General features: G+C 48.8%; 1 protein-coding gene across 1 annotated transcript; it reads left to right on the forward strand.

Annotated features, from left to right (window-relative positions):
• Window positions 1-5,029: 5,029 nt before the first annotated feature.
• Window positions 5,030-18,096, forward strand: SYPL2 (synaptophysin like 2). The gene is made up of 6 exons (XM_040999067.1): window positions 5,030-5,083; window positions 5,232-5,306; window positions 14,535-14,659; window positions 15,664-15,865; window positions 16,599-16,790; window positions 17,950-18,096. The coding sequence occupies exons 1-6, from the start codon at window positions 5,030-5,032 to the stop codon at window positions 18,094-18,096; spliced, it is 795 nt and encodes a 264-aa protein (XP_040855001.1).
• Window positions 18,097-19,699: the final 1,603 nt, after the last annotated feature.

The following is a 19,699-nucleotide window of genomic DNA, read 5'->3' on the forward strand; positions in this document are numbered from 1 at the left end:
GCTGTTAAGTGGTACCCAGTTTCCTAGACACAACCACACGATCAATCAGCTTGCTTGCCCCACTCAAACTCTCATTAGGTTTTATTTAAAATCAGTTAGTTAAACCATAGGTTTTGATCTTTATTTTCTTGAGAGAACACATTATTATGCTATTATTCTTTGAATGTTCAGTGGAAGATTTGGTGTTTTAAAACATTGGGTTGAGCTTTCAAGGTTGGCATCCTGTATTTGAGCACCCATTCAAGTCCTGGTCACATTGTTTCCAATCCAGGTTCCTGATAACATATCTGGGAAAGCTGTGGAATATGACCTAGGCACTTATGCCCCTGCCATCGATGTGGGATATCAGAAAGGAGTTCCTGGTTCTTGACTTTGGCCAAACGCTATTACAAAATCTCTCTCTCTCTCTTTCTCTCTTTCTGTGTGTGTGTGTGTGTGTGTGTGTGTGTGTGTGTGTGTGTGTGTGTGACTTTGCCTTTTAGGCCTTCAGTTGTTTATTTCAGAAAAAGATGTAAAAATATATATTATTTTTCAAATAAATTTCAGGCTATTAAATTTTTGGCTGGATATGTTTTCAGAATCTGTGTTTTGGAAGAATAGCATTGTGGTATAGCCAGTGATGGCACTGCCTACATTGTTGGCATCCCATATGGATGCTGATTGATGTCCTGGCTACTCTACTTCTGATCCAGCTTACCTGGGAAAAGATGGAAAATGGCTCAAGTGGTTAGGTTCCTAATACTCAGGCTCCCAGTTTCAGTGTGGTCTATTCCTGGCCAATGCCCATTCTAGCCATATGGGAACTGAACCAGCAGATGGAAACCAGTAGAGATCTCATTGTTTCTGTCTTTCTTTGTAACTCTGACTTTAAAGCAAATAAATTTTTAAAAAGAAAGAATTTGTATTTTTCGAAGAACTAAATGTTTCACATAGATTGCCAATGTGATTGGCATAAAACTATTTAGAATCCTTTTAAAAATTAAGAACAGGCCTACCTTATGACCTATCAACCCCACTACTAGGTACATATCAACAGATGAACAGATAAAGAAAAGTAGTAAACATGCCTTATGACTGAATATGTCATTCTCAACTAGATGATCGAATCTAGAGAGCATTATAGTAAGTGAAATAAGCCAGGCCAAAAAAAAAAAATAACAAATACCACATTATCTTACCCATTTGTAGAATCTAAATAAAGTTCATCTCAGGAAAGCGTTGAGGCATAACAAGTAACGCTGCTGCCTGCAGTGCCAGCATCCTGCTTGAGAACCAGTTCAAGTCCTGGCTGTCCCATTTTCCATCTAGTTCCTTGATAATGTGCCTGGGAGAGCACTAGAGGGTGGCCCACATGCGCCCACATGGGACACCCATGGTTTTTGGACCAACCCACTCTGGAGAGTGAAGCAGCAGATTGACTCTCCTCTCTCTCTCTCTCTCTCTCTCTCTCCGCCCTCTCCATCTCTCCCTCTGTGTGTGTGTGTTTCTCCTTCTCTCACTCTCTAACAGTGTCTTCCAAATGAACAATTAAATCTTTTTTTTTTAAAGGAAGAATGACATTTTAGCAGTTGAGAATCAAATATTGGTTAGCAGAAAATGGAAAGGGGAGGAGGGAGCTATGGGGACCAGAAGAGGTCAGTCAGCAGCTAAAACGCAGCAGGAGAAACCTGTCCTGGGATCTACTGCTCAGCAGGATCACTAGAGTTAACATAGTTCTTGGTATATTTCAAAATAATGGAAAGAGAACATTTCAGCATTCTTTTTTTTTTTTTTAAGATTTTTATTGGAAAGTCAGATACACAGGAGGAGAGACAGAGTGGCAGATGCATTTGCCAAATTCAGAGCTTATGATGTTCACATCTTGGGATTAAACCAACTTACTTTCAAGTATACAGCAATGCTTCTCAAACTACTGATAGAAGCCTTCTATTAGTGAATTAGCCGATCAGTTCAATGTGTCTCCTTGGGAATATTTACCCGCAATGTGAGGATGCTTAAGCTTCAGGCCCCTCCAGCTCCACAACTCCTATTACTAACACAAAGCCTGTTACTAACATTGTATTCAAGTTGTTGTATTCTTTTTTTGCCCCTCTGCTGTTCATTTTTAAAGATTCATTTATTTATTTGAAAAGCAGAGCTTCAGAGAAGAGACATAGAGAGATCCCTTTAATCCAGTGAGTCAGTCACCAAATGGCTGTAACCACCAGGGCGGGCCCACACCAAAGCCAAGAGCCAGGATTTATTCCAGGTCTTCCATGTGGGTGCAAAGGGTCAAGCACTTGGGCCATTTTCTGCTGACTTCCCAGGCCCATTAGCAGCGAGCTGGGTCAGAAGTGGAGCAGCCAGGACTGAAACCTGTACCAAAGCAGGATGCCTGTGTCTTGGGCAGCATTATTGTGCTGCCCACAGCGCTGGGCCCTATTATATTCCCTCTTTCCTTCCTTCCTTGCTTCCTCCCACCCTCTCTCCCTTCCTTCCCTCCCTCTGTCCCTCCCTCCTTCTTTTCCTCCTTTCTCTCCTTCCTTCTTCTTTCTCTTCCTATCTTTATTTCTTCAAGATTTTATTTATTTTTTATTTGAAAGGCAGATTTCATAGAGGAGAAACAGATCTTCCATCCATTGACTCACTTTCCAAATGCCACAATGGCCAGAACTGAGCCAATCAAAAACCAAGAGCCAGTGGAATTTTGTTTAGCTACAATAAATAAACTAAAGCTACATGCATTGGCTACATAACTCTCATAAACACGAGTTTTTTAAGTTATGTTTTTTAAGTTATGTTTTTTAAGTTTTTTAAGTTATATTTTATTAAGTTAAAATGGCAGGTTTACTAAGGCTACCCAAAGGGTGGTATTAGTTAAATAGTTTAAAACATTTTTAAAGGATATATTTATTTGAAAGGCAGAGTCACAGAGAGAGAGAGAGAACGTTCAATTAGCTGGTTCTTTCCCCCAGGTGGCCGCAGCTGCCAGAACTGGGCAGGTCCAAAGCAGGGAGGCAGGAGTTTCTTGTGGGTCTTCTATGAGGGTGCCTGGACCATCCTCTGCTGCTTTCCTAAGCCACAAGTAGAGAGCAAGTTCAGAAGTGAAGCAGCCAGCACTCAGAATGCTGCCAATAGGAGTGGTAGCATTGCAGGCCATGGTGGTTTTCCTCACCATGCCACAGCACCAAACTCCAAAACAATTTTTTTTAAAAGGAACGCTATGCTTGATGAGTTTCAATGCAATGCATTGCTTGTGGATACATACACCAGGAGTCTTCGAGAAGTTAACAGAAAATGCAGATTCTAAAATACTATGCATGGATTTCAATCTTCTTTTTTTTCACCAAACTAAATATCTTTTAACTCCAGTTTTCATGAACTTCCTTGTATATAACCAAAGTATGAAAATAGAATGGTGGTTATCTCTGGGCCACAGGAGAGAGGGAATGTATGACGGTACATACAGGTTCAAATTTTATAAGACATTTTAATCCACTTTTTAATGAGTAAATTAGATGAAACAAAGGAAAAAGTGGACATTTACCAACGTGGGTCTGTGGTCGTGTAAATAACAGCCCAGAGAGCTTTAAGGCGCAATGCCCCCTCCTCCTACCTCGTCTCAGCTGGATGCCCTTGATAGATAGGGTCAGCACCAAGTACAATCTGACCTGCTCCCTCTGCGTCCTGGCTCAAATCACCCAAGTGTTTTTTCCTTACCCTCACATTCTCATACAACGAATATTTCATACCCACGCCTGCTTCCTCAGCGCTCCTGCCGAACGCTTGTGGAAAAGCAGAGACCGATTTTAAGCTGACTAAAATGCAACAAGGTCTGTTTTGTCAAACCCTTCTTTGTGCCTTGCTCTCCTCCATTCCTCCACTCTCCTGTAAACGGCGATTGTCAGAGAAAACATGAAGCAGGCTTGGTTTAAAGAGGACCTCTTGGGCCCGGCGCGGTGGCGCAAGTGGTTAAGGTCCTCACCTTGCACGCCCGGGATCCCATATGGGCGCCGGTTTTATCCCGGTAGCCCCGCTTCCCTTCCAGCTCCCTGCCTGTGGCCCGGGAAAGCAGTCGAGGCCAGCCCAAAGCTTTGGGACCCTGCACCCGCGTGGGAGACCCGGAAGAGGCTCCTGGCTTCGGATCGGCATAGCATCGGACGTTGTGCTCACTTGGGGAGTGAATCATCGGACGGAAGATCTTCCTCTCTGTCTCTCCTCTCTGTATATCCGCCTTTCCAATAAAAAAATAAATCTTTAAAAAAAAAAAAAGAGGACCACTTACATCACAGATGTCCAGTTGCTTTCTTTATTAAAAGTGCTAAAATAATACCCCTCCAGGCAGAATCAGAGGAAAGCGGTTTATCACGAAGCTTTGGGAAGCCAGTGATACAATCATCGTAAATGCTAGAACTTTACTTCAAAGCTGATAATGCCTTATGAAAAAAAATTAATTTCTGGGAGGTATGGAATTGAAGAAAAGAAACATTAGCGCAGGGCAGCTCCGAACCCCAGCCGGCCCGGGAAGATCTAACAGGAGCCGCTGTGTCCGTGCGTGCCAGGCAGCAGTTGGCGACTTTTCTGCAGAGTGGGAACCGCCTTGGGTTCCAGCTGGCCCGGGTCTTGGACACACCTCCAACCAGGAACCTGATCCCCCTTGAAGACCAAGTTGCTGCGGAGACCACAGGTCCCTTTAAGGCGTCCAGCGAGTGGAGCCGAGGGAGCGGAGGGGGCGGAGGAGAGTCCACCAGCGCACGCCACGTGACTCGGCTGCCAAGTGCGCTGCGGAGTTTGACAGGAGTTTGAATCGGCCTCGGGGGCTTTCTGCAGCCGGCGGGACGGAGCGGCGGCCGCAGCCGGTGCAAGCGCTGTCAGCAGCAGCGCCGTCCACGACCCACCCCGCCAGCCTGGATCCCGGCGCGCCGACGGCCGCTTCTGCTCCGGCACCGCTCGCGTGCGCCGCCGCGGGCCAGCATCCCCTCAGCCCCCGCGAAGCCCCCGGACGAGGCAGCCGAGCCGCTGCGCTCTGCCCGCGCCTCGCCGTGACAGCATGTCCTCGACGGAGAGCCCCGGCCGCGCGGCGGACAAGTCGCCGCGCCAGCAGGTACTGCGCGCGCCCCCTCTGCGACCCGCCCAAGTCCGGCCTGTCTCTAACTTGGCCCTCCATTGCCCCCCGGGGTGAGTGGCAAGAGGGAACCCGCCTCTGCCCCGGCGCCCGGCGCCTTAACCCCCCACGGGCTCTGCCTCCGCAGGTGGATCGCCTGCTCGAGGGAATACGCTGGCGGCGGCTGGAGGAGCCGCTAGGCTTCATCAAAGTTCTCCAGTGGGTAAGTTTCTGCCCCGGCCCAGGGCTATTTCGGGAAGCTGAGCTGTGACGCTGACCCGAAGCAATGTGGCCCGATGGGGGCTGGGCAGGTGCTTCGGGACCGGGCTCAGCGCAAGGGTGGGGGGCGGCGACAGGTGGGCGGGGGAGGGGCGGGCTACGGCCGCTTCCACAGCGCTTGGTGGCAGGAGGGTGAGCAGTAAGGCATGCGGAGTCCCGGATTCGGTCCTTCTATGTGCAAGGAGCCTTTGCCCAGGGTGCTCACATTTCACTCGGGCGAGAGGACCAGGGCATAACCTTTCCAGAACTCTGATCCTGCACATACCACTCCAGGGTGGCGGGAGGGGGAGGACGCGGGGGCGAGGTCTGCTTTTCGCTGCGAGGGAAGCCACAGAGGGCAAAAGAGGGGAAGAAGCGGGCTGTGGCAACTGTCTTACCCCCAAACCCGCCAGGATGTAGGGAATATTGGGGTAGTCTCAGAGGCCACCCCCCCCCCAGACTAAGGTCATCCCCAGCTTGGGGTTCCCTGTGGATGTCACTGGTTCCCTGTAACTGAATTGGGGACTGGGAGACTGAATGAGTAAATGAATGGAGCTCCCGGCCCTAGGATTAAATAAAGGGGGAAGGGAGAGGAGAGAATAAAGATTGAAATAAAGAAATAAATAACCGCGTAGCTAAAATATAGTGCATGGCATAGGCTAGAATACTGAACCCAGGATCTGAATTCTACACCTGGACCCACCTTTCCCAGCTGTGTGACCTTGGACAAGCTGTTTCTTTGGGGCTTCGTTTTATTTCGCAACATTAACCAAATGTTGTTCACACTCCCTACATTTCTCTTAGGCTTTCAATCCCTTGGAATTCTAGAATATGGTCCTACATCAGACTTACTCTGTAACCTTGAAAATAACATCACAGGCCCAGGTCCTCAGTCTCTCTGTCATACATGGGGTAGTGGAAATGCTGTCTGGTGGTTTCACTAGTACTTTCAGAACAAGGACTCCTGGATGGAAATTAAGAATATGGACAGGTGCGGTCATGTTTTTACACCATGAAGACTTGGTGGAGCCATTTAATTGCACTTTTAGAGGAGACTTTAAGTTAGATGGGTGGTGTGTGAATAACATAATTAATGTGCTCTCAGCACAGGATTCAACCAGGGAATTAGTTACCATTCGTATGGAGCAGGATTGAGATCTCAAGGGCTTTGAACTCATAGAGTCGGGAGTTAGCACCGTGTCACCAACTCCTAAATCATGGTTTGGATCGAAATCCAAATGTGGAATGTAGGGGCCATTGTGCATTTGAATTATCTCTGGATATGGGCGAGATCTGGTTAGGACTGCCGGCCAGGCAGGGACGCTCCAGGGGCTGGTAGGGACTTTCCACTTTTCCTAGCCCCTCGAGAGACCAGTGCCTGGCTGAAGGCACTCCTTCACCCCCTCTTTCCCTGCTTTGACCCACCCCTGCACAAACGCCCAGAGGAGGACCTAGCATCTAGAACTAGGAAAGCTGTTCTGTACTGTCCAGAGAAGCAGACCCTGAAATGTCAGGCTGCGATTTTATCATTAAACTAGACCAACAGATCTAACAGAAATTTGAAGCAGACCATCAAGGGACGAGTGGTGAAACAGTGAGGTGATTACACTGTAGAACCTTCTCCCTGGGACAGTCTCAAAAGCTGCCTTCCTTAACCCTGCTAGCCACTACCAACCCCCTGCAGCATTTCTGCAAAGGCTGTGCCAAGCAATGCCAAGTCTCCCCCCAGTCAGATGCCCTAAGAAGTAAAACCTGCCTGGCTTTTAGGATCTTCAGCTTCTGAAAGAAACATGCAAAACAAGGACTGCTTTGGTCACAATGTTACACCCAGGGTCTGGGGGGTGGATCTTGACCTCAGCCTCCATTCACTGGGTAGCATCTTGAGGAGTTAGGGTTTGCTTTTGCCTCCTCCCAGGGTAGCCTGCATTCAGGACATGAGTTTCACTTGCCTGGCATCTCTGAAGGTAAGCTCACATGAAAGCCTGCGGGAAGCAGCACCAGAAAAGACTGTGGAAATGTTTTCTGCATTTTTTCACTGCTGAGTGGGATCAAATGCTCCTCACCAGAAGAAGGGGAGAAAGGACTCATAAGTCAGTCATGCAGCTATTGTAATATTAAATGAAAAAGTGTGTTATTATTATCCCCAGGAATCAAAGATGCTACTGAAATCCTTGTGAGAAGAATGTAATCTTTCTTCGACAGGAGTTTATAACGTCTACTTTTAAAATACTTTTGTATTTTTATTTGGAAAGCAAGGCGCAGAAAGAGAGAAGTAAAGAGAGACAGAGAGAGAGAGAAACAAACTCCTATCTGATTGCTTACTTCCCAAATTCTCATGACAGTCGGGACTGGCCCAGGCCAAAGTCAGGAGCCAGGACTCCCACGTGGGTGGCAGGGACCCAAGTCCCAGGACCATCCCCTGCTTCCTTCATCTCCTGTGCATGAGCTGGGCACTGGGGCAGAAACAACAGGGACTTGCACCAAGCACTCAGCTATGAGTTGTGGACTTCCAAAGCTATGTCTGAACAACTTTGCCAAAGCACCCATTCCTAGAGTGTTTTCAAAATCAGACTGATTTCACCTCAGTTATAACTTGGAGCTTCAATAAGTCCACACTAAACTCATGAAATAACTTGAGTTATGGCCAAGTTGTTGGAGAGTTAATAAAAAATAAAAATAAAAGCAACATGTCAAACTTTGAGATCAGATGGACTTGGTTTAAACTCAGTCACTTCTGATTCGTAGCCCTGTGACTGTGGGTAGGTGATCAAATCTTTATGTGTCTCAGTTCTCTTACCTGTAAATGAGGCTAAGACCTATTTTGTGGGCTCTAGGAGGATGACAGAAAGCAATATTTATAAATCCCAAAGCATGCAGCAAGACCACAGGAAGCCTGATACTCCAGGTCATATTCATAAGTGTTGGTTCCAGCCCTGCTTATTGCTGAATCTCTCCCTTTAAAACCTTCCCTTTTTTGAAGACCACACAGCTAGACTTGTCAGCTAGATTATTCCAAGGTCCTCAATTGAATGGCAAGGTACAAAAGAATCTCCAGGTGGCTCCATTATCATTCCCATTCACTTACAGCTAAGTTGTCCTCCCTTTAAGCAGATGCACCCTTTGATCAATAACACACCATGGGGTGCTAAAGTCGTGGATCTGATCCAAAATCTGTCATGAAAATCTGTTATTTCAGCAAAAGTGTTTTGGGTGATTTGGAAAGAGCTAATTGGAGGAGGAGGATTCAGGCAGAGAATTTACCTCCCAGGTTCCCTGCACAAACTGGTAATAACACAGGATTATCACAGCAAGCAAGTCAGCACCAAAGTGGAGTCTCCTGCTTAAGCGGGGAAGGTTATTCTGTCATCTTTGCCGAAGAGAAGCAGAAGCAGGAAGAACAGGAGGAGGACTGAGCGTGATCGTCCCCATCCCCAGCAGAGTAGCTTCAAGAAGAGGAAGGCTGGTTCGTCCCAGAATTCCAGAACCCTCCTTCCTCTCCAAGACCTCCACTGGTGCTTGGCCATTGCTGGTCTCTGTGAAGGAAGATTTTTTTTTTTTTAATCTCAGAGGCTAATGATTAGTGAGGAGGATGGCTCAGGCACAAGGCACAGTGAAAGAAGCAAATCTGGCAGAGAAAGGTGAAGGGTTAGGAGGAATTGGAGGGGGCAGCGAGAGGGTGTCCTTCTCTGCCTTGCATCCCAGGGCCAGATGAGTCCCCTCCCTCCTTACGCAATGACTTCTTCAGCTTTCATAACTATGATGCAGGGATATGTCTTTGTCTTCATTTTTTTTTTAATTGGAAAGGCGGATATACAGAGAGGAGGAGAGACAGAGAGGAAGATCTTCCGTCTGATGGAAGGGGGTACGAACCAGTGCCCATATGGGATCTTGGCGCATCCAAGGCGAGGACTTTAACCACTACACTATCGCGCTGGGCCCTGTCTTTGTTTTTTTTTTACAGATTTATTTATTTATCTGAAAGAGTTTCACACACGCACACAGAGGGAGATCTTCCAACCACTGGTTCAATTGACAAATGCTTTTAATGGCCAAGAGAAAGGAGCTTGGCAGGGCCAAGAGAAAGGAGCTTCATCTGGGTCTCCCACATGGGTGCAGGGACCCCAGGACTTGGGTTATCTTCCACTGCTGTCCAAGGAGTGTTATCGGGGAGTTGAATCAAAAGTGGTGCACCAAAGACACAAACTGGCACACAAATTTGATGTCAGTGTCCCATGTGGCAGCTTAACTTACTATACCACAATGTTAGCCCCTGTCTTGGTGTAAATTCCTGAGAGCAAGAGCCAAGTCCTCCTCGTTCTTTTTTGTTTTAAGATGTATTCATTTTTATTGGAAAGGTAGATCTACAAAGAGAAGGTGAGACAAAGAAAGATCTATCCCAAGTGGCTGCAACAGCTGGGGCTGAGCCAGTTTGAAGCCAGGAGCCAGGAGCTTCTTCCAAATCTCCCACATGTGTGCAGGGTCCCAAGGCTTTGGGTCATCCTCTGCTGCTTTCCCAGGTCATAAGCAGGGAACTGGATTGGAAATAGAGTAGCTGGGACATGAACCAGCATCCATATGAGATGCGGCACTTGAAGGTGAAGGATTAGCCTGTTGAGTCAAGGCACTGGCCCCACAGCCGGGTAAGTCCTTTTTTTTTTTTTTTTTTTTTTAAGATTTATTTATTTTTATTGGAAAGATATACAGAGAGGAGGAAAGACAGAGAGGAAGATCTTCTGTCCGATGTTTCACTCCCCAAGTGGCCGCAACGACTGGAGCTGAGCCAATCCGAAGCCAGGAGCCAGGAGCTTTTTCCAGGTCTCTCACACAGGTGCAGGATCCCAAAGCTTTGGGCCATCCTCAATTACTTTCCCAGGCCGCAAACAGGGAACTGTATGGGAAGGGGGGCCACCGGTATCAGAACCAGCGCCTATATGGGATTCTGGCGCATTCAAGGTGAGGATTTTAATCACTACACTATCGCGCCGGGCCCAGGTTAAGTCCTTTATCCTCCAGTGTATAACACCAGGCCATAAAACAGAAGCTTGGTAAGTGTTGAGTTAATGAATGAATAAAGTGGAAAGCACATTGGATAGGGAATCAGAAGATGTGAATTCTGAGCCTGGCTCTCACATTAGCTAAATGTGACTTTGGAAAGTCACTTAATCTTTTGGGACTCCACTTTCCAACTCAGTGCAATGAAACTTGGTCAGCGCTGGGATCCTCACTCTGCTGTTCTCGGAAGCTGTGTGAGTCTCCTCACTCGTCCCATTGTCCATGTCTAGAGCAAACTGTCACCTGGCTCCATGGAAGCTGCTGGTGTTTAAACAGACATCCTGGTAAAGGATTATCATGCAAGGGTTTTAGAGGGTCTTATCTTTGAAGATTCAGACTTGAAGGACCCAGTAGGATAGCTCAGCGGCTAAATCCTTACCTTGCAAGCGCCAGGATTCCACATGGGCACTGGCTTGTGTCTTGGCTGTTCCACTTCCCAGGGCCTTGGGACCCTGCTAGGGGCATGTACTGTGTACACTGGATGTGTGGCTGGTGTTGGCCTACAACTGAATTCTTAGTTTCATTTAATCTGAATTAATTTAAATATAAACAGTGGGGCTAGTGTGGTGGCATTGCAAGCTAATCCTCTGCCTGTCACATTGACATCCCATTTGGGTGCTGCTTCAAGTCCCATTTGGGTGTTGCTCCACTTTTTAAAAATTATTATTATTAAAGATTTATTTTAATTTTTATTGGAAAGTCAGATATACAGAGAGGAGGAAAGACAGAGAAGAAGATCTTACATCCCCAAGTGACAAAGCTGTGCCAATCCCAAGCCAGTAGCCAGGAGCTCTTCCAGGTCTCCCATCTGGGTGCAGTGTCCCAAGGTTTTAGGCTGTCCTTGACTGCTTTCCCAGGCCATAGCATGGAGCAAGATGGGAAGTGGGGCTGCTGGGACTAGAACAGGTGCTGTTATGGAATCCCGGCACGTTCAAGGCAAAGACTTTTAGCTGTTCAGCCACTGCACTGGGCCCTGCTCCACTTCTAATCCAGCTCGCTGATTATGACCTGGGAAAGCAGCAGAGGATGGCTCAAGTCCTTGGACCCCATCACCCATGTGAGAAAACTGGAGAGAACTCCTGGCTCCTGGTTTGAGATCAGCTCAGCTCAGCTCCAGCCATTGGAGCCACTTAGGGAGTGAACCAGTAAATGGAAGACCTCTCTGTAAAATCTGCCTTCAAGGTAAAAATAAATAAATCTTTAAAAACATTTCAAACACCAATGCTTGACTACTACTCTTTTGAATAGTATAATAAAGAATGTAATGAAGGCAGAAAATCAATCTCTCTCTCTCTTGCTCTCTGAAAGGCACAGTTTCAGAGAGAGAAGGAGAGACAGAGAAACAGAAAGATCTTCCATCTGCTTGTTTACTTCCCAAATGGCCACAAAAGTCAGGGCTGGGCCAGGCCACAATCAGGAACTTCTTCCAGATCTCCATGCGGGGTGCAGGGGCCTAACCCTCTGTGTCATCATTTGCTGATCTTTCCAGGCCATCAGTAGGGAGCTGGATCAAAAGTGGAACAGCCAGGATATGAACCAGAACCTGTATGAGATGCCAGCACTGAGGCAGCAGCTTAATACACTATGACATAACACCAGTTTTTTGGGTTTTTTTTTTGTCACTACTAACTAGTCTTGCCTAGAAAAGTACCCAATAGATAGTTGCTGCTCAGTAATAGTCATCTCTCTCTGGATACTTGGGGCCACCTGAAGGAGGGTGTTAGGGAAGAGACAGCTCAATAACTGACCATTCACTGCCCCCAAGCCAGCAATAGCAGATCTGCTTTCTCGAGACACTTGCCATGAGCCATTCACTAGCTGCCAGTGGGTGCAAATATATCCTCCTGGATGCTGCTCCTGGAATGGGGCATACTAATTGTGGCCAGTCCTAGATACCAGAAGCTAAGAGGAATAAAGAAATGTCTAAGAGGAATCAGACAGCCAAGGGAGAACTAGAGAATTCCTGGGAGGAAGAGTGAGACAAGGCCTTTTGTTAAGCCAGTGAGGTTTGTAAAGAGTAGTGATGGGGCCAGGGATCCGCCTGCAGCGCCAGGATCCATGTCCCGGCTGCTCCATTTCCTAGCCAGCTCCCTGCTTGTGGTTTGGGAAAACAGCACAGAATGGTCTAAAGCCTTGGACCCTGCACGCGCATGGGAGACCCAGAAGAAGCTTCTGGCTTTTGGCTTCAGGCTTCAGACTGGCTTAGTTCTGGTTGTTGCAGCCACTTGGGAAGTGAACCAGCAGACACATCTTTCTCTCTGTCCCTTCTTTTTGTGCCTTTGAAGAAGTATACTAATGCAGAGGTTTCCAGTGACTTCTTTCCAGCTCTGTCAAGTCCTCCAGCAGACAGGGCTCTCTCTACTGCAGCTTCCAACATTTAATTCATCTCAGGTTATTGAAGCATCAGAGAGAAAGCAGGGGGGAGAAGGAGAGAAGCGGGGTGAGAGAGAGAGGGAGGAAGAGAACATATGGGCGTTCTTCAAAATGGAGACAAGTCTCATGTGTGGAATGGACCTCCCACTTGGAATGGACCTGCCCACTATGACCTTTAGAAAGAGGTTGGCGGTTCTAGCACTGAGATCTGCCAGGCCAGGCAATGCAAGGCGGGGCAGTGGCACTGGACACCCCTGGGGCAGGGCACAGCTGTTGGAAAGCCCAGCCAAGAGCTTGCTGACAATATTACCCTGAGAGTGAGAGCATTACGAAGCTGAGAAAGGCCGCAGGATGACAAACTCCCAATCCCTTGTGTTACTGATGAGGATATGGAGACTAGAGGCGTTATCCAGCCAATTAGTGATTAGGGAAGAACTGGTACCCAGATTTTTCATACTTCTCATTCAGGTTGCTCTTCAAACCAGAGCACTATCAAGCATTAACAATATAACATGCACACAAGTCTATTCTAGACTCTGGGTTGCAGGGATGGTGCGTAGACCAGTTGTCCTCTAGGGGATAAATGTCAGAGAAAGAAGCACACCCAGTCACAGAGAGAAGTGTGTGCGCACGTGTATGTGCATGCACATGCGTGCGCGCGCACACGCACGCACACACGCACGCGCACACACACACAATGAACAAAGAATAAGCTCATTGCCTAATAAGAACGGTTACATCCCATGCAAGCCGAGGGAACCCAGGGCTGAGCAGACAATGTGGAAGATGAGCGGTGCCAGTTTCTCACCTCCTTTTGAAACCAAACTGTGTGTTCCAGGAAGAAATTTTCAGAATCACAGGATGAAGGCGTTTTATTTCACTCAAGACAGCAGGTGCAGTGAAACGTGATGAAAAGTAGAGAAGCAAACAGTTCAAGGGATCTGAAACACCTCTGGGTTTCAACACTGGGAATGACAGCACTAACAGATTACAAAGGGAAATGCCAGTGGGGGTGAGAGAGAAGGCTGATAAGGCAAGTAGTGGAAGGTACTTTCCTCTAGGCTGGAGCCAGAACTGTCAGCACTGACCCATCCAGCGCTGCTGCTGGGAGGCAATGTGCTTTCAGAAGAGGAATTAAGCTTATCAGGGCCATGGGGTGGCAACATGGCCTCTCTGAACACTTAGTGGATGTTATCCCCAAGTTCCCCAAGACTGCCCCCTGCCACCAGCTATACTGTTTCTCTCTGGAGGCAGGAGACTCGCTGGGAGTTAGCATCAGTGACTGGTTCAGTGGAGAAATGAAAAGCATGTCAGCCATGGTTGATGGACAAATCTCTTTCTGAAGGTTCCTCTTTTTTGAGGAGGAACTTCAAGTCTAACTGGGAGCTAGGAGCTTCCAAGTCTGTATAGCAGAGGTTTTATGTACTGAAAGAGACTTCTGAGGGCCCCCAGTGTTATGCCTAGTGGGGAGAATTGGAAACTGCCTCTCCTTTCTTTTCATCTTTTTCTCAGTGCTCAAAGTCAATCAACCCAATTCACTCGGCTGTTTGGTCTAGCACCCTGTGCAGGAAATACATCTCTCTAAGACCATAAGACAAATGCAAGTCAAGGGGTCCCTGTCCAGGAGGAACAAGATAAAAAGACACCCTGACACTTCCCCTCATCCCTGCCAACCTCCATGCTTGCACCTGCTGGGAATCAAGGGGTGGTTTCTCATCTTGGCCAGCTGAAGCCTTCTGAATCTCAAAGGGGCTTCACTCTCTCTCAGCTCTTTGCTATTTTCGCCTTTGGGTCCTGCGGTTCCTACAGCGGCGAGACGGGGGCAATGGTTCGCTGCAACAATGAAGCCAAGGATGTGAGCTCTATCATCGTTTTATTCGGCTATCCCTTCAGGTGAGCAGGGACGGTTCTAACCCAGCACAGCCTCTCTGGCCCTGAATTTCAGGGGCTCCTGCTCCTCTTCCAGAAACCAAAAGATCATTTGTTGAGTATTACACCAGATTCAAATAGCATTATTGTAAGGCCAGGACTTTTTGTAGCAATTTTAGACACATGGATCAGATAAGAGCATGGTGGGAACAGACAGATTTTTTGTTATAATAACGTTCCACTCCCTAGACAAGCAATAGCATGACACAAGAGCTCAAACAGAAGGAATCCAGCTGGTTGGGTGGAGACTGGACAGGCAGGGCTGCATGGGTATTCTAAACCCTAGCAGTCTTCTGTCTACCTTACGATAAGAAAGCCTCTAGGTGCTTAGATGCTTCATAACAGGTGTAGGATGTTGACCTGGTCCCACCAGAATGTACAGAGGTGCATCTTAACTAGGAGGTAGAAGAGAAAGCTCTTTCCTGGGCATCTGGAAGTTTAGGGAGGTGGGGGGAGCTCAAGTGTTAACAGGAGAATAGAATTGGGCTCAGAATCTTCCAGTATCAGAAGCCAGATTATACTCTCTGACCCTTGTATATAACAGTTTGTGTTTCTCTCTGCATATGGTCCAGTAAGACCTGGCATAGGTGGTGGCAGCCTTGTTTTGGATCCTGTGGCCCTGCTTTTCCAGGGGACAGAATGAAGCTGACCTGTGATTTGGGTTCCAGAAACAGATCGACTTCATATTTTGTGCCTGTGATCTGCAGTGCCCCTGGGGTCCTTGAAGAGACAGGGAGCAAAGGAATAAGTGTATAGTAACAGCTAGGGTGAGGTGGATGTGGGGTTTGGCAGGAATGTTGAGGGAAGTTCACGTCTCCACCATGAGATTCCATCCAGACATGCTCATCCCTACGCTACCCCTTTTCTGGACATGTGAGAGCTCAACAGGAAGACTAGCCCAGGAGGGCTCCTGGGACAGGTGCAGGGAGGGCTGCCCGAGTTCAGGACCACCTTGCTGCTTCCCGCAGATTGAACCGGATTGAGTATGAGATGCCACTCTGTGACGAAGACTCCTCCTCCAAAACCATGCACCTCATGGGGGACTTCTCCGCCCCCGCTGAGTTCTTTGTGACCCTCGGCATCTTTTCCTTCTTCTATACCATGGCTGCCCTCGTTCTCTACCTGCGCTTCCACAAGCTCTACACAGAGAACAAGCGCTTCCCGCTGGTGGTGAGTAAGCCGGGCCAGGAATGGGGTGGAGCCACCAAGGGGTTATTGGGGAACAGGAGTTGGAATCCACACGGTGGACTTGCTGAGTCCACGAATGTGGCGCCTCCATCATCCATCTCCCGTCATGGGCTCCTGCTCACCAGAAGCCCTCTGGCGGCAGAGACGCCTGCATTCAAATGCCACCACTGTCCCTCACTAGCTGTAGCTGTATGACCTGGGTAAGTGACTTAGCCTTTCTCAACCTCAATCCTCTTAAATCTAAAATGTAGATACAATAAGATCCATGGAAGATGTCTAATATGTAGCTAACCCCAGCAGGCATTGGCTTTTGTTATCACTCCCCTCTACTATCCATTCATTCACACAAGGTGGAAGGTGGGTCAGAGGGGCACACGTTGTTTCCTGCCCTCTGCCACTGAGAGGGATGAGTGGGGAGTTGCAGCCACCTGGGTTTGGTGGTGTGGCTGAGTGGTAGCTACGTCTTGTCTCAATACCTTGTTGTCTGACTTTAGTTCAGAGGACAGAGGTGCCTGCATGGGAAGCCTTCTTTGGTGGCACTGACCAGATTCTCCACGACAGTCTGGGTTCCCTGGTGCTCTCAATGTTGGAGAAGAGGTTAAGAGGGAGCTGCCTCGGACCTCAGGCTTATTATGTATGACATCAAGAGAGAAGGAGGTGGGAGCTGAGTGCTGAGTGCATGTCCCATGTTCTTCCTCATCTCCCTCACTTCCAGGACTTCTGTGTGACTGTCTCCTTCACCTTCTTCTGGCTGGTAGCTGCAGCGGCCTGGGGCAAAGGCCTGACCGACGTCAAGGGGGCCACACGGCCATCCAGCCTGACAGCAGCCATGTCTGTGTGCCATGGCGAGGAAGCAGTGTGCAGTGCCGGGGCCACACCCTCCATGGGACTGGCCAACATCTCTGTGGTGAGACGCTGCAGCCAGCGATGGGGTGGCAGGGAGGTACTGTCCTAGCTAGCAGGTTCTGAGAGGCATACCGCTCCTCTGTGCCCTGTGCCTGATGCTGGCAATTGGTCCCTGGCTAATCTGGAGAACACTTTTGGGGATGGAGGGAGTTGAAGAGTCACTTGACCTCCTACGTGTCCCTCTTTCTGCACTCTGCCCTATTCTCACCCCCAACTCCCTCCATGTACTCTGTAACTGCTTAATGCTCCTTCTATCCATTGATGTGTGTGTGTGTGTGTGTGTGTGTGTGTGTGTGTGTATTTAGAGCTGGGGCTGGGCTACAGCTGGGAGTAGACACAGCGTGAGAAGGGGCTCATTGTCACTGAGCTCTCCTCACTAGAAAGGGGCTTTGGGGAAGTGATGAGTCCAGCGGGAATGCACATACTTGACGACCCCAGTTGCTAGAATGTTGTATCCCCATCAACTGGGAAATAGCTGAGGCTTGAAGCTTCTCAGTTGCACCCTGTCATCTCAGCCACCTGCAAATGCTTTAGACCTTTCCAACTGAAACACTTGGTGGTTGGTGTATTGGGGAGCCTTTTGGAACTTCCTGGAGCCTCGAGAATAGGTCACTTCTCCCTCCCACCAACATTTTGTAATGAAAAGTGTTACAATGACAGAAAATGTGAAAGAATTTCATGCTGGATATCCACATACTCACCACCTAGACTGTATACCATTAACATTTTACAAACCTTGTTTTATCATATATTTCTCCATCCATCTTATTCTTCATATACTTCCCCCAGCACTTCCTGCTGTCCCTTGTTTTTAATACTTTTTGAATAAGGATGTAAATTCTCCCCTGGCTGGGGTCCTGGCTCCTAAGAAAGGGGCACCTTGGACAGCGCCAGACACACCCACTTCTGAAGGTGCTCCCAATAGGGCCCTGGTGGGATAGGAAACTCTGATGTCCCTTCCCCTGGGAGCCTCTTGGCTCCTGGCTGTGCCTGCTGTGTGATGGTTATCCCAGGGCATGCTCCTCAACAGACTGATGCCCCCTCAATGGGTGATGGCTTTGACCCCTGCCTGTGTAACCAGCTCCCTGTGTTCCCTTTCTTCCCCTATCTCCTTGGCGCCTTCCTTCCCCAACTCACAAACTCTCCTGATGTCTTTGCAGCTCTTCGGCTTCATCAACTTCTTCCTGTGGGCTGGAAACTGTTGGTTTGTGTTCAAGGAGACCCCGTGGCACGGGCAGGGCCAGGACCAGGGTCAGGGGCCCAGCCAGGAGAGCGCAGCTGAGCAGGGAGCCGTGGAGAAGCAGTAAGCAGCCCCACCAGGCTACTCCCGAACTGGACAGCACCTCTTCAACCACCTCCGGCTTCCAGGACCTTCCTCTTCCTCCATTTCCCCTCCCCCTGTCCATCTGGGATGGGCAAGGCATCAGCTGATGGAAACCCAGGCAACCTTCCCAGTGACTTCCCATCCCTCCTCTTGCTGGAGTCCCAGATGGCAGGAGCTCGGGACTTCTTACATACCACCAGATATCTTTCCTTGGCCCTCATAGCCTCAGTCTACAAGCTTCTGTCACAGATGAAGAGTGGGGCAGGATACCAGAGCCCCAGACCGGCTCTAGTAGCTCATTTCTACCCATTTGGGGGGGTGAGGTTCTCAGCTGGCAGCCCTGCCCCTGGTGCCCTGTGTGGAGGGTTCCATAGTGTTGGGTGGCCACCTCACAGGCATCCATCCAACCTCTGTGCTCACTCCCCAGTCAGCATGGGGCTCAGCGAGCTTCTGTTGTGTTCTTTGCCCTCTGCCCCTCTGCAAAGCACACCCCACGTGGACCAGGGAGGCTGACTAGCTTAGCAACCAGCCCTTTGAGGTCTGCACTCACTTGGGAGCAGGGAACCTGCAACTGAGTTGCAATGTCCACGAAACTGAAGCCAGGGAAATTACTGGCAGAATCAGTTTCTTCTAATATCCCCTCTACAAAACAAACACTCACTCCTGCCAGGCTGGGGCACTACCCACCAACTCTAATCTCTACTCACTCTAGAAACTCCCTCTCCTGCTTCCAGTTATCGTGGTCACTCTCTTCCTCACACTGGGGTGCTGGCTCTAGGAGAATCTTCATTTCAGCCCGTTCTTACACTCCCATCCCCACTACCTCCATCTTCCCGTCCGTGTCCCTTCCCCAGCCTCTTGGATCTGAGGCATTGCAGATCCTGCCTGAAGTCTGTCCGAGCCTTCCTTTCATTCCTGCAGGGCCACAGAGGAGCTTGGGGAGGTCCTAAAAGGACCACCAGGAGCCTGAGTGGCCCCAGAGCCCCAGGACATGGAGGGATGGGCTCCTGTCTTCTTCCTCTCTGCTTGTTCTTATATCCTGGCTCCTTCCAGTTCCTCTTTTCTTTACCCAAGGAGATGTCCTAGGTGGTCCCCTTGCCCTCATGCTCCGTCCTCTTCCTTCTTTCTCCCAGCTCTGTCCCCTCCCCAAGTCCAGGGCAGGCCGATGCTATTGGTGCTTCTTCACTTCGGGACCCAGTTCCATATTCGTCTTCAGTGTATCTCCTTTGCCTGACCCCACTTTCAATCTCTCCTCACTGGACCCTGAGAGTCAGGACTGGCCAGGTGATGGACACCAGCCTTCTTACCCAGCTCAAAAGGCTCAGCCTGACCCGGCTATTGGGCTACCCAGGGAAGGATGAAGAGAGAACAATCCAGCTATTTTCCAACCCAATGCCAATTGACTCACCTATTATCTTAAAGGTACATGTGCCCTGAACCAATCTCTCTTGAGGCAGCCCCCTTCAGCTTCCTGACCTCCCTAGGTGCCATCCACAATCACAGGGACACCCTGGGGTCTAGCCAATCATTTCCTCTTTGGTCATTGTTTGTGTTGGGGTTGGAAGGGTGTGTGTGGGGGGGTGAGT

The sequence above is a fragment of the Ochotona curzoniae genome, unplaced genomic scaffold (assembly GCF_017591425.1).
Source record: "Ochotona curzoniae isolate NIBS_2020 unplaced genomic scaffold, NIBS_Ocur_1.0 scaffold_1037, whole genome shotgun sequence".
In the NCBI taxonomy this organism is placed as follows: Eukaryota; Metazoa; Chordata; class Mammalia; order Lagomorpha; family Ochotonidae; genus Ochotona; species Ochotona curzoniae.